We start from the raw sequence: 14,131 nt of genomic DNA on the forward strand, positions 1-14,131 counted from the left end.
TTTCGAATCCGTATGAGTCTTTTTCTTTTGCTATATTCTCTGACTCGCTATTCACTCACTCTCTGTGTGATCACTAACCCTGTTCTCTAAAATTAAATGTTCACTTCCTCAATCCAGGAAAGAATCAAATTCCCTGAGTTCCGATCAGTAATGAATTTGTACCTGGCAGCAAGCTGATGAAGATCAATATCAGGCCGAACACTCCCATCTTCAGTTCCTCGTCTAAATGGAAAATGACAAAGGCAGAGACTTTATCAGAAATTGCCCCCACCCTCTCTTCCTCAAACAACAACAACTTGTGTTTAAATGGCACCTTTCAGGGAGTTAAACAGCCCCAGGGAATAAAGTAATGTCAAGACAAGGAAGGAGAGATTGAGAAGGGACATCGCAAACCGATTCACCAAATACGGCAAAAATTCATGGGTCCCTCACTCCCTCTGCTGGGTGTCCAGCTTTTTCTCTCAGTGAGTTTAGCCCTCACAATCTCTATCGCACTCTTCTGCTCTATCTCTCTCTCACACACACACATTCTCTCTCGCTCCCTCTCTCAAACACACTCTCTCTCAAACACACACAGTCCCTCTATCTCACACATACATTCTCTCTCGCTCCCTCTCCCAAACACACACTCTGTGTCTCTCTCACACAAACACACACTCTCTCTCTCACTCACACACACTCTCTCTCTCTCACACTCACACACATTCTCTCTCTCTCTCTCAAACAGTTACCATCTCTATCTCACTCTTCTGCTCTGTCTCCCTCTTTCTCACTCTGTCTCGCATACACACTCTCTCCCTCACACACAGTCTCTCTCTCTCACACACACACACTCTCTCTTTCACACGCACATTCTCTCTCTCTCTCTCTCTCAAACAGTTACCATTTCTCTCTATCTCGCTATTCTGCTCTGTCTCCCTCTTTCTCTCTCTCACACACACACACTATCTATCTATTTTTCTCTCTCTCACGCTCTCTATCTCTCTCTCTCTCTCTGACACGGAAGGTTGTGGTTTAAAGACCTGCTCATGATTGCTGCTCCAAACACAGACAGATTCTCCCCAGTGAGGGAGTGCTGCACTGTCAAAGGGTCAGTGCTGAGGTAGTGCTGCACTGTTGCAGGGTGATTACTGAGGGAGTGCTGCACTGTCGGAGGGTCAGTACTGAGGGAGTGCTGCACTGTCAGAGGGTCAGTACTGAGGGGGTGCTGCACTGTTAGAGGGTCGGTAATGAGGGAGTGCAGCACTGTCGGAGGGTCAGTACTGAGGGAGTGCTGCACTGACAAAGGGTCAGTACTGAGGGGGTGCTGCACTGTCAAAGGGTCAGTACTGAGGGAGTGCTGCACTGTCAAAGGGTCAGTACTGAGGGATTGCTGCACTGTCAAAGGGTCAGTACTGAGGGAGTGCTGCACTGTCAGAGGGTCAGTACTGAGGGAGTGCTGCACTGTCAGAGGGTCAGTACTGAGGGGGTGCTGCACTGTCAGAGGGTCGGTACTGAGGGAGTGCTGCACTGTCGGAGGGTCAGTACTGAGGGAGTGCTGCACTGTCAGAGGGTCAGTACTGAGGGAGTGCTGCACTGTCAGAGGGTCAGTACTGAGGGATTGCTGCACTGTCGGAGGGTCAGTACTGAGGGAGTGCTGCACTGTTAGAGGGTCAGTACTGAGGGAGTGCTGCACTGTCGGAGGGTCAGTACTGAGGGAGTGCTGCACTGTTAGAAACGGCGCAGTTCAGATGATGTTTGAAATTAGCAACATGCCTCGTGTAAAATTATATATCATCAGCTCAAAATAAATATATTAGTCCTGTACGTTTCACTTTACTGCAAATTGTTCACGGTTTCATTTCCTTGGAAACCAGGCTCGTGTGATCACTATTTTTAAATAATGTCTGTTATTTTGAACAAGGGACGATGCCTGAACAGATAACTGTAGGATCAAGCAGCTCGGTTTTTGCTTGAACCTTGCTTCATTCAGATGTTTGCTGCTGGACATGAGTTCATTAATGTGTGAATGTAGAATCGGAGTCACCTCAGTGAACAGCAGCATTGGTTGAACAGCCTGATCGGCAATAAGAACTGCTGAACACAATGTCCGTTCAGAACAGCTCGGTCCCCGATCAGAGAAACAGCCTCAGACAGAACCAACTGACGCTGCAATCGATACAATTCATCAACGTGTTGGGAGTTAGTTCGATGTTGGAGATGGAGTGTTACTGGGAAGGATGGAACCCGTCAGGATGAACAGCTTGATGTACGATAAGGAAAGGATGAGCTAAGAGGGGTTGGTCACAGACAGACGGAGCGTGTGAAGACTCAACAAGCTAATGGCAGGTGAATAGCTGGAAAGGTGTCTTTTCAACACAAGGTTTAGACACAGAACTCGGTGTTTGATCGGGTATTTCAAAACAGAGAAACTCTTTACAGGGTGAATGGACCTTGTCAATAATCCATCCAGCCAACCTCGCCTGGAGATTAGTCCAATATTAGACACTAAACCGAGGCCCCCGTCTGCCCTCTCGGGCGGGTGTGAAAGATCCCACAGCCACTATTTGGAAGAAGAGCAGGGGGGAGTTCTCCCCGGTGTCCTGGAGCCAATATTTATCCCTCAACCAACATCACTAAAAACAGATGATCACATTGCTGTTTATGGGAGCTTGCTGTGTACAATTTGGCTGCTGCATTTCCTACATTACAACAGTAACTACACTTCGAAAAAAAGGCGAACTCAATTGTAAAGTGCTCTGGGACATCCAGAGATCATGTTATACAGAAGAGATTTGACTGGAGCAGCAAGTGTTTTACTTACAGGAGAATGAGTCCCCAGGGTTGTAGAGTCAATCCTGTCAGATGAATGACTAACTGGAGACACTTCAGGGAGCTGATCTAATTCTGGAAATGTTCAGTTTACCAGGATCGGAGGAGAGATGATCTTCCTCTCCTGACTGCATCGGACAAGACGTGAACTGGCTCTGGGAGGAGGGTCAGTGTTAACACAGTTTTTCTGTGTTTGAGGTAAATGTGAAACTGGGGAAGTCACGTAGTTTTTTGGTGTGGTCACTCCATGTCTTTATTTGGTGCAGCACTCATTTAGTTCATGTCATTGTTTCTATGCTACAAAACCACAGGACATTCTGGACTATTTCTGCCTGACCTGCTGTCAGAAACACACAGTCTCACAAAGAGGCAGAAAAGTGGTCCCTAGCAACGTGTGAAACTGTGAACTCGGCTCAGTCAGAATGCACACACATGCAGACAGGCACACATACACGCACACACAGACACACAGACACACACACATAATCACACACACACAGACGCATACACAAATGCACACATGCACACACACAATCACACACACACACACATGCATACACAAACGCACACAGACACACATGCATAAACACACACACATGCGTGCATGCGGAAACTCACGCTCATACACACACACTAAATGCTACACACACACAGTCACAAGCACTCAGACAGACACACACAAGCGCATACATACACAACCACACACACCATAAAACACATGCACACTCTCTCTCACACACACTCATTTACACACACATGCTTGAGTTTGTTTTTGTAACTGGCTCAAAGGGCTGATTGGGGTTCCTACTGCTCTTGTGAAATATGCTTGAAGGTCTGAATGGGCCTCCTCCTATTCCTGTGTAACAGGTTCATGGAGCTGAATGGGACTCCTCCAATTCCTGTGTTACAGGTTCATGGAGCTGAATGGGACTCCTCCTATTCCTGTGTAACAGGTTCATGGGGCTGAATGGGACTCCTCCAATTCCTGTGTAACAGGTTCATGGGGCTGAATGGGACTCCTCCTATTCCTGTGTAACAGGCTCATGGGGCTGAATGGGACTCCTCCTATTCCTGTGTAACAGGTTCATGGGGCTGAATGGGACTCCTCCAATTCCTGTGTAACAGGTTCATGGGGCTGAATGGGACTCCTCCTATTCCTGTGTAACAGGCTCATGGGGCTGAATGGGACTCCTCCTGTTCCTGTATACCAGGCACATGGAGCTGAATGGGACTCCTCCTGTTCCTGTATACCAGGCACATGGAGCTGAATGGGACTCCTCCTGTTTTGCGTGACAGGCTTGAGTGTCTGAACGGGTCTCCTGCTCCTGTGTAACAGGGTAAAAGGGGCAGAATGGGGTTCCACCTGTACCTCTGTAACAGGCTCAAGGGGCTAAATGGGCCTCCTCCTGTTCCTGTGTAACAGGTTTGAGTGGCTGAATGTGTCTCCTCCTGTTCCTGTGTAACAAGCTTGAGGGGGCTGAATGGGTCTCCTCTTCCTGTGTAACAGGGTAAAAGGTGCAGAATGGGCCTCCTCCTGTTCCTGTGTAACAGGCTCAAGGGACTAAATGGGCTTCCTCCTGTTCCATGTATTATGCTCGAGAAGCTGAATGGACCTCCTCCTGTCCTTGTGTAACAGGCTCAAGGGGCTGAAAGGGCCTCCTCCTGTTCCTGTGCAAAAAGCTTGATGGGGCTGAATGGGTCTCCTCCTGTTGCTGTGTCACAGGTTCGAGGGTGCTGATTGGGCCTCCTCCTGTTCCTGTATTACAGGCTTGCAGGGCTGATTGGACCTCCTCCTGTCCCTGTGTAGCAGGCTCATGGAGCTGAAAGGGCCTTCTCCTGTTCCTGTGCAACAAGCTTGTTGGGGCTGAATTGGTCTCCTGTTCCTGTGTAACAGGCTCGAGGGGACAGAATGGGTCTCCTCCTGTTCCTCTGCAACAAGCTCATGGTCTGAATGGACCTCCTCCTGTTCTTGTGTAACAGGCTCGAGGGACTGAATTGGTTTCCTATTCCTGTGTAAGAGGTTTGATGGACTGAATGTCCTCCTCCTGTTCCTTTGCTACATGCTGGAGAGACTGAATGGCACTCCTCTTCCTGTGTAACAGGCTCTTGGGACTAAACGGGCCTCCTCCTGTTCCTGTGTAACAGGCTCAGAGGGGCTCAATGGCCTCCTCCTCTCACTGTGCAACAGGCTCGATGGGCTGAATGGGCCTACTCCTGTTCCTGTGTAACAGGATTGAGTGGCTGAATTGGCCGATTCCTGTTCATGTGTAACAGACTCATGGGGATTGAATGGACCTCCTCCTGATCTTGTGTAACAGGCTTGAAGGGTCTGAATGGGCAACCTCCTAATCCTGTGTAACAGGCTCTTGGGGCTAAATGGGCCTCGTCCTGTTCTCGTGTTACAGGCTTGAGTGGCTGAATGTGTCTCCTCCTATTCCTGCGTAACAAGCTTGGTGGGGCTGAATGGGTCTCCTTTTCCTGTGTAACATGGTCGAGAGGCTGAATGGGCCTCCTCCTGTTTTTGAGAAACACACTCGAGGGTCTGAATGGGCCTCCACCTGTTCTTGTGTAACTGGCTCGAGGGGGCTGAATGGGTCTCCTCTTTTTCCTGAGCAACAGGCTCCAGGGGCTGAACCGGCCTACTCCTGTTCCTGTGCAAAAGGCTCATGGGGCTGAATGGACCACCTCCTGTTCCTGTGTAACAGGCTCATGGGGTTTATTGGGCCTCCTCCTGTTCTTGTGAAAAATAGTTGAGGGTCTGAATTGGCCTCCTCCTGCTCCTGTGTAACAGGCTCGAGGTGCTGATCGGGCCTCCTCCTGTTCTCGTGTAACAGGCTTGAGTGGCTGAATGGTCCCTCCCCTCTTCCTGTGTAACAGGCTCGAGGGGGCTGAATGGGCCTCTTCCTGTTCATGTGTAACAGGCTCATGGGGCTGAATGGGTCTCCTCTTGTTCTCCTGTAAAAGCCTCGATGAGATGAGTGGGCCTCCTCCTCTTTTGTGAAACAGGCTTGAGTGGCTGAATGTGCCTCCTCCTGTTTCTGTATCACAGGCTCGAGGGGCTGAAAGGGCCTCCTCCTGTTCCTGTGTAATAAGCTCCTGGGGCTGAATGGACCTCCTCCTGTTCTTGTGTAACAGGCTCATGGGGCTAAATGGGCCTCTTCCTATTCTCGTGTAACAGGCTTGTGTGGCTGAATTGTCCTCCTCCTGTTCCTGTGTATCAGGCTCATGGGGCTGAATGGGTCTCCTGGTCCGGTGTAACAGGGTTGAGGGGCTAAATGGGACTCTTCCTGTTCCTGTGTAACAGTCTTAAAGTGCTGAATGGGCCTCCTCCTGTTCCTGTGTAACAGGCTCATGGGACTGAATGGGTCTCCTGTTCCTGTGTAACAGGCTCATGGGGCTGAATGGGTCTCCTCCTCTTCCTATGTAACAGGCTCAGGGGGGCTCATTGGTCTCCTCTTCTCACTGTTAAACAGGCTCGAGGGGCTGAATGGGACTTCTCCAGTTCTTGTGTCATAGGCTTGTTTGGCTGAATGGACCTCCAACTGTTCCTGTGTAACATGTTTGAGTGGCTGAATGGGCCTTCTCCTGTTCCTGTGTAACAGGTTTGAGTGACTGAATGGGCTGCTTCCAGTTCATGTGTAACAGGGTCGAGGGGCTGAATGGGCCTCCTACTGTTCCTGTGTATCAGGCTCATGGAGCTGAATGGGCCTCCACCTGTTCTTGTGTAATAGGCTTGAGTGGCTGAATGTATCTCCTCCTATTCCTGTATAACAAGCTTGAGGGGGCTGAAAGGGTCTCCTCTTCCTGTGTAACAGGGTAAAAGGTGCAGAATGGGCCGCCTCCAGTTCCTGTGTAACAGGATCGAGGGTCTAAATGGGCCTCCTCCTGTTCTATGTAACATGGTCGAGAGGCTGAATGGGCCTCCTCCTGTTCATGTGAAACATTCTCGAGGGTCAAATGGGCCTCCTCATGTTCTTGTGTAACAGGCTCAAGGGTGCTGAATAGGCCTCTTCCTGTTCATCTGTAACACGCTCAAGGGGCTGAATGGACCTCCTCTTGTTCTTCTGTAAAAGCCATGAGGGGCTGAGTGGGCCTACTCCTCTTCTTGTGAAACAGGCTTCAGGGGGTTGAATGGGTCTCCTGCTCCTGTGTGACAGTGTAAAATGGGCTAAATGGGCCTCCTCTTGTTCTTGTGTAACAGGCATAAGTGGATGAATGGGTCTCCTCCTGTACCTGTGCAACAGGCTCATGGGGCTGAATGGGCCTCCTCCTGTTTCTGTATAACAGGTTTGAGGGGCTGATTGGACCTCCTCCTGTCCCTTTGTAACAGACTCATGGGCTGAAAGAGTCTTTTTCTGATCCTGTGCAACAAGCTTGTTGGGGCTGAATTGGTCTCCTGTTCCTGTGTAACGGTCTCAAGGGGACAGAATGGGCCTCCTCCTGTTCCTGTGTAACAGGCATAAGTGGCTGAATGGGCCTCCTCCTGTTCCTGTGTAACAGCCTTAAGGGGGCTGAATGGGCCTCCTCCTGTTCCTGTATCACAGGCTCGAGGGACTGAGTGGTTTTCCTGTTTCAGTGTAACAGGTTTGAGGGGCTGAATGGACCTCCTCTTGTTGATGTGTAACCGGGCTGAGAGGTTGTAGGTCCTCTTCCTATTCCTGTGTAACAGGCTTGAGTGGACCAATGGGCCTTCCCCTATTCCTGTTTACCAGGCTCATGGGTCTGAATGGGCCTCCTCCTCTTCTTGTGAAGCATGCTTGAGGTTCTGAATGGTTCTCCTCCTGTTCCTGTGTAACAGGCTCGAGGGACTGAATTGGTTACCTATTCCTGTGTAAGTGGGTTGAGGCACTGAATGTCCTCTTCCTGTTCCATTGCAACAGGCTGGAGAGACTGAATTGCTCTCCTATTCCTGTGTAACAGGCCCATGATGCTAATTGGGCCTCCTCCAGTTCTCGTGTAACAGGCTTGAGTGGCTGAATGGGCCTCCTCCTGTTCCTGTGTAACAGGCTCAAAGTGCTGAATGGGCCTCCTCCTGTTATTGTGTGACAGGTTTGGGTGGCTGAATGGGCCACTTCCTGTTCATGTGTAATAGACTCAAGGGGACAGAATGGGCCTCTTCCTGTTCTTGTGTAAGATGCTTGAGTGGCTGAATGGTTCTCCTTCCGTTCCAGTGTTACAGGTTTATGGGGCTGAGTGGGCCTCCTCCTCTTCCCGTGCAACAGGTTCATGGGTCTGAATGGGCTTCCTCCTGTTCTTTTGAAACATGCTTGATGGTCAGAATGGGCCTCCTCCTGTTCTCGTGTAACAGGCTTGAGTGGCTGAATGGACTGCCCCTTCTTCCTGTGTAACAGGCTTAAGTGGCTAAATGGCATCCTCCTGTTCCTGTGTCACAGGCATAAGTGGCTGAATGGTTCTCCTCCTGTTCCTGTCTAACAGGCTCAAGTGGGCTGAATGGCCCTCCTCCTGTTCCTATATAACAGGCTCGAGGTACTGAATGGGCCACATGCTGTTCCTGTCTAACAGGCTCAAGGGACTGAATGGTTTTCCTGTTTCTGTGCAACAGGGTTGAGGAGCTGAATGGGCCTCCTCCTCTTCTTGTTAAACAGGCTTGAGGGGCTGAATGGGCCTCCTCCTGTTCCTGTGTAACAGGCTCGAGAGGCTAATGGGCCTCCTCCAGTTCTCGTGTAACAGGATTCATGGGCTAAATGGACCGTCCCCTCTTCCTGTGTAACTTCTTAAGTGACTGAATGGGCTGCCTCCTGTTCCTGTGTAACAGGCTCCAGGTGCTGGATGGGCCTCCTCCTGTTCCTGTGTAACAGGCATATGAGGCTGATTGGGCCTCCTCCTGTACATGTGCAACAGGCTCAATTGGGCTGAATGGGCCTCCTCCTTTTCCTGTATAACAGACTCGAGGGTCTGAATGGTTTTCCTGTTTCTGTGTAACAGGGTTGAGGGTATGAATGGACCTCCTCTTGTTCTTGTGTAAAAGCCTCGAGGGGCTGAGTGGGCCTCCTCCTTATCTTATGAAACAGGCTCATGGAGCTGAATGGGCCTCCTCCTGTTCGTGCATACAAGGCATGAGTGGCTGAATAAGCCTCCTCCTATTACTGTGTAACAAGCTCGAGGGGGCTGAATGGGTCATCTGCTCCTGTGTAACAGGGTAAAAAGGGCAGAATGGGCCTCCTCCTGTTCCTCTGTAACAGGCTCGAGGGGCTAAATGGGCCTCCTCCTGTTTTTGTGTAACAGGCTTGAATGGCTGAATGGACCTCCTTCTGTTCCTGTGCAACAGGTGCATGTGGTTGAATGGACCTACTCTTTTTCTTTTATAAAAGCCTCTAGGGGCTGAGTAGGCCTCCTCCTCTTCTTGTGAAACAGGCTTGAGGTGCTGAATGAACCTCCTCCTGTTCCGGTGCAACAAGCTTGAGGGGTTGAATTGGTCTCCTGTTCCTTTGTAACAGGTTCGATGGGCTGAATGGGCCTCCGCTTGTTCCTGTATAACAGGCTCCAGGGACTGAATTGGTTTCCTATTCCTGCGTAATAGGGTTGAGGGACTGAATGTCCTCTTCCTGTTTCATTGCAACAGGGTGGAGAGACTGAATGGGATCCCTGAATTTCTCATGTAACAGGCTTGAGTGGCTGAATGGGCCTCCTCCTGTTCCTGTGCAACAGGCTCGAGGGGCTGAATGGGGCTCCTCCTGTTCCTGTGTAACAGGCTCGAGGGGCTGAATGAGGCTCCTCCTGTTCCTGTGTAACAGGCTCGAGGGGCTGAATGGGGCTCCTCCTGTTCCTGTGTAACAGGCTCGAGGGGCTGAATGAGGCTCCTCCTGTTCCTATGTAACAGGCTCGTGGAGCGAATGGGCCTCCTCCTGTTCGTGCATAACAGGCATGAGTGGCTGAATAAGCCTCCTCCTATTACTGTGTAACAAGCTTGAGGGGGCTGATTGGGTCATCTGCTCCTGTGTAACAGGGTAAAAAGGGAAGATTGGGCCTCCTCCTGTTCTTATGTAACAGGTTTGAGTGGCTGGATGGACCTCCTTCTGTTCCTGTGCAACAGGCGCATGTGGTTGAATGGACCTACTCCTTTTCTTTTATAAAAGCCTCGAGGGGCTGAGCAGGCCTCCTCCTCTTCTTGTGAAACAGGCTTGAAGTGTTGAATGGACCTCCTCCTGTTCTCGTGCAACAAGATGGAGGGGGCTGAATGGGTCTCCTGTTCCTGTGTAACAGGGTCGATGGGCTGAATGGGCCTCATCTTGTTCCTGTATAACAGGCTCGAAGGACTGATTTGGTTTCCTATTCCTGTGTAAGTGGTATGAGGGACTGAATGTCCTCTTCCTGTTCCATTGCAACAGGCTGGACAGACTGAATGTCTCTCCTATTCCTGTGCAACAGGCCCATGAGCCTAAATTGGCCTCCTCCTGTTCTTGTTTAACAGGCTTGAGTGGCTAAATGGGGCTCTTCCTGTTCCTGTGTAACAGACTTGAGTGGCTGAATGGGCTTCCTCCTGTTCTTGTGTAACACACTGATGGGGTTAAATGGGCCTCCTCCTGTTCCTGTGTAACAGGCTTTTGGGGCTGAATGGGCCTCCTCCTGTTCTTGTGTAATAGGCTTGAGTGGCTGAATGGTCCTTCTCCTGTTCCTGTGTAACAGGCTTTTGGGGCTGAATGGGCCTCCTCCTATTCTTGTGTAATAGGCATGAGTGTCTGAATGGGCCTCCTCCTATTGCTGTGTAAAAGGCTCGAGGTACTGAATGGGCCTCCTCCTGTTCCTGTGTAACAGGCTCATGGAGCGGAATGTGCCTCCTCCTATTCTTGTGTAATAGGCTTGAGTGGCTGAATGGGCCTCCTCCTATACCTGTGTAACAAGCTTGAGGGGGCTGAATGGGTCTCCTGGTCCTATATAACAGGCTAATAGGGGCTAAATGGGCCTCCTTCTGTTCCTTTGTAACATAGTCGAGAGGCTGACTGGGCCTCCTATTTTCCCAGTGTTACAGGCTCATGGGGCTGAATGGGCTTCCTCCTCTTCATGTGAAACATGCTTGAGGGTCTGAATGGGCCTCCTCCTGTTCCTGTGTACAGGCTCGAGGGGCTGAATGGGCCTCCTACAGTTCACGTGTAACAGGCTTGAGTGACTGAATGGACCTGTCCCTCTTCCTGTGTAACTTCTTAAGTGGCTGAATTTGCCCCCTCCTGTTCCTGTGTAACAGGCTCAAGGTTCTGGGTGGGCCTACTCCTGTCCCTGTGTAGCAGGCATATGAGGCTGAATGGGCCTCCTCCTGTTCCAGTGTAACAAGCATAAGTGGCTGAATGGGCCTCCTCCTGTTCATGTGCAACAGGCTCAATTGGGCTGAATGGGCCTCCTCCTGTTCCTGTATAACAGGCTCGAGGGACTGTATGGATTTCCTGTTTCTGTGTAACAGGGTTGAGGTTATTATTTGGACCTCCTCTTGTTCTTGTGTAAAAGCCTCAAGGTGCTGAGTGGGCCTCCTCCTTTTCCTGTAAAAGAGGCTTGACGGGCTGAATCGGCCTCCTCCTGTTGATGTGTAACCGGGTCAAGGGATTGTAGGTACTCTTCCTTTTCCTTTGTAACAGGCTCGAGAGGCTAAATGGACGTCCTCCTGTTCCTGTGAATCAGGCTCATGGGACTGAATGGACCTCCTCCTGTTCTTGTGTAACAGGTTTGAGTGGCTGAATGGGCTCACCTCATGTTCCTGTGTATCAGGCTCATGGGACTGAATGAACCTCCTCCTGTTCTTGTGTAACAGGTTTGAGTGGCTAAATGGATCTCCTTCTGTTCCTGTGCAACAGGCGCATGTGGTTGAATGGACCTCCTCCTTTTCTTTTATAAAAGCCTTGAGGGGCTGAGTAGGCCTCCTCCTCTTCTTGTGAAACAGGTTTGAGGTGTTGAATGGACCTCCTCCTGTTCCTGTGCAACAAGCTGAATGGGCTGAATGGGTCTCCTGTTCCTTTGTAACAGGCTCGAGGGGCTAAATGGTCCTCCTCCTGTTTTTGTGTAACAGGTTTGAGTGGCTGAATGGGCTCACCTCATGTTCCTGTGTATCAGGCTCATGGGACTGAATGAACCTCCTCTTGTTTTTGTGTAGCAGGTTTGAGTGGCTGAATGGGCCTCCTCATTTTCCTATGCAACAGGTGCATGTGGTTGAATGGATCTCCTCCTGTTCCTGTGCAACAAGCTTGAGGGGGCTGAATGGGTCTACTGTTCCATTGTAACAGGCTCGATGGGCTGAATGGGCCTCCTCTTGTTCCTGTATAACAGACTCGAGGGACCGAATTGGTTTCCTATTCCTGTGTAAGAGGGTTGTGCGACTGAATGTCCTCTTCCTGTGCCATTGCAACAGGCTGGAGAGACTGAATGGGACCCCACAAGTTCTCGTGTAACAGGCTTGAGTGGCTGAATGGGATTCCTCCTGTTCCTGTGTAACGGACTCAAGGGGCTGAATGGGCCTCCTCCTGTTCCTGTGTATCAGGCTCATGTGGCAGAATGGGCCTCCTCCTGTTCCTGAGTAACAGGCTCATGGAGTTGAATGGGCCACCTCCTGTTCCTGTACAACAGGCTCATGGAGTTGAATGGGCCTCCTCCTGTTCTTGCATAACATGCTTGTGTGGCTGAATGGCCTCCGCCTTTTCCTATGTAACAAGCTTGAGGGGGCTGAATGGGTCTCCTGCTCCTGCTTAACAGGGTAAAAAGGGCAGAATGAGCCTCCTCATGTTGCTCTGTAACAGGCTAAAGGGGCTAAATGTGCCACCTCCTGTTCTTGTGTAAAAGGTTTGAGTGGCTGTATGGGACTCCTCCTGTTCCTGTGTATCAGGCTCAATGGGCTGAATAGACCTCGTCCTGTTCTTTTGTAAAAGCCTCGAGAGGCTGTGTAGGCCTCCTCCTCTTCATGTGAAACTGGCTTTAGGGGCTGAAATGGCCTCCTCCTGTTCCTGTACATCAAGCTTGAGGGGACTGAATAGGTCTCCTGTTCCTGTCTAATAGGCTCGATGGGCTACATGGGCCTCCTCCTGTTCCTGTACAAGAGGCTCAAGGGACGGATCGGTTTTCCTGTTTCTGTGTAACAGGGTTGAGGTTATGAATGGACCTCCTTTTGTTCTTGTGTAAAAGCCTCGAGGGCCTGAGAGGGCCTCCTCCTCCTCTTGTGAAACAGGCTTGAGGGGCTGAATGGACCTCCTCCTGATGATGTGTAACCGGGTCAAGGGGTTGTAGGTACTGTTCCTTTTCCTGTGTAACAGGCTTGAGTGGACAAATGAGACTTCTCCTGTTCCTGTGTAACAGGCTCATGGAGCTGAATGGGCCTCCTCCTTTTTGTGCATAATAGGCTTGAGTGGCTGAATGAGCCTCCTCCTATTCCTGTGTAACAAGCTTTGAGGGGGCTGAATGGGTCTCCTGCTCCTGTGTAACAGGGTAAAAAGGGCAGAATGGGCCTCCCCCTGTTCCTCTGTAACATGCTCGAGGGGCTCATGGGCCTCCTCCTGTTTTTGTGTAACAGTTTTGAGTGGCTGAATGGGCCTCCTCCTCTTCCTGTGTATCAGGCTCAACGGGCTGAATGGACCTCTTCCTGTTCTTATGTAACAGGTTTGAGTGGCTGAATGGACCTCCTTCTATTCCTGTGCAACAGGCGCATGTGGTTGAATGGACCTCCTCCTTTTCTTTTATAAAAGTTCGAGGGGCTGAGTAGGCCTCCTCCTCTTCTTGAGAAACAGGTTTGAGGTGTTGAATGGACCTCCTCCTGTTCTGCTGCAACAGGCTCGATGGGCTGAATTGGCCTAGTCTTGTTCCTGTATGTCCCTATGTAACAGGGTAAAAGGGGCTAAATCTGCCTCCTCCTGTTCCTTTGTAACATGGTCAAGAGGCTGAATGGGCCTCCTTCTGTTCCAGTGTTACAGGCTCATGGGGCTGAATGGGCCTCCTCCTATTCCTGCATAACAGGCTTGAGGGACTGATTGGGCCTCCCCCTGTTCCTGTGTAACAGGCTCGAGGGGGCTGAATGGCCTCCTCCTGTTCTTGTGTAAAAACCTCGAGGGGGCTGAATGGGCCTCCCAATATTCCTGTGCAACAGGCTCGAGGGGATGTATGTGCCTCCCCCTGGTTCCTGTGTAACAAGCTCATGGGGCTGAATGCACCTCCTCCTGTTCTTGTGAAACAGGCTCGATGGGCTGTATGGGCCTCCTGTTGTTCCTGTATAACAGGCTTGAGGGACTGAATTGGTTTCCTATTCCTGTGTAAGAGGGTTGAGGGACTGAATATGCTTCTCCTGTTCCTTTGCAACAGGCTAGAGAGACTAAATTGCTCTCCTGTTCCT

General features: G+C 50.5%; 2 protein-coding genes across 38 annotated transcripts in view; both read right to left on the bottom strand.

Moving 5' to 3' along the window:
* The window catches only part of LOC144671596 (sialic acid-binding Ig-like lectin 13), a 53,624-nt gene extending 50,405 nt beyond the window's left edge, over positions 1-3,219 (bottom strand). Inside the window, exons 1-2 of the mRNA XM_078533605.1 lie at positions 2,804-3,219; positions 163-222 (exon numbers count right to left, since the gene is read on the bottom strand). Of these exons, the coding sequence (XP_078389731.1) occupies positions 163-208 (46 nt within the window). The 5' untranslated portion in view covers positions 209-222; positions 2,804-3,219. The remainder of the gene's footprint in view (positions 1-162; positions 223-2,803) is intronic.
* LOC144671591 (uncharacterized) overlaps positions 1-14,131 on the bottom strand; it is a 320,132-nt gene that overhangs the window by 59,948 nt on the left and 246,053 nt on the right. The window lies entirely within an intron of this gene.

The sequence above is a fragment of the Cetorhinus maximus genome, chromosome 33 (genome assembly GCF_964194155.1).
Source record: "Cetorhinus maximus chromosome 33, sCetMax3.hap1.1, whole genome shotgun sequence".
NCBI classification, from domain to species: Eukaryota; Metazoa; Chordata; class Chondrichthyes; order Lamniformes; family Cetorhinidae; genus Cetorhinus; species Cetorhinus maximus.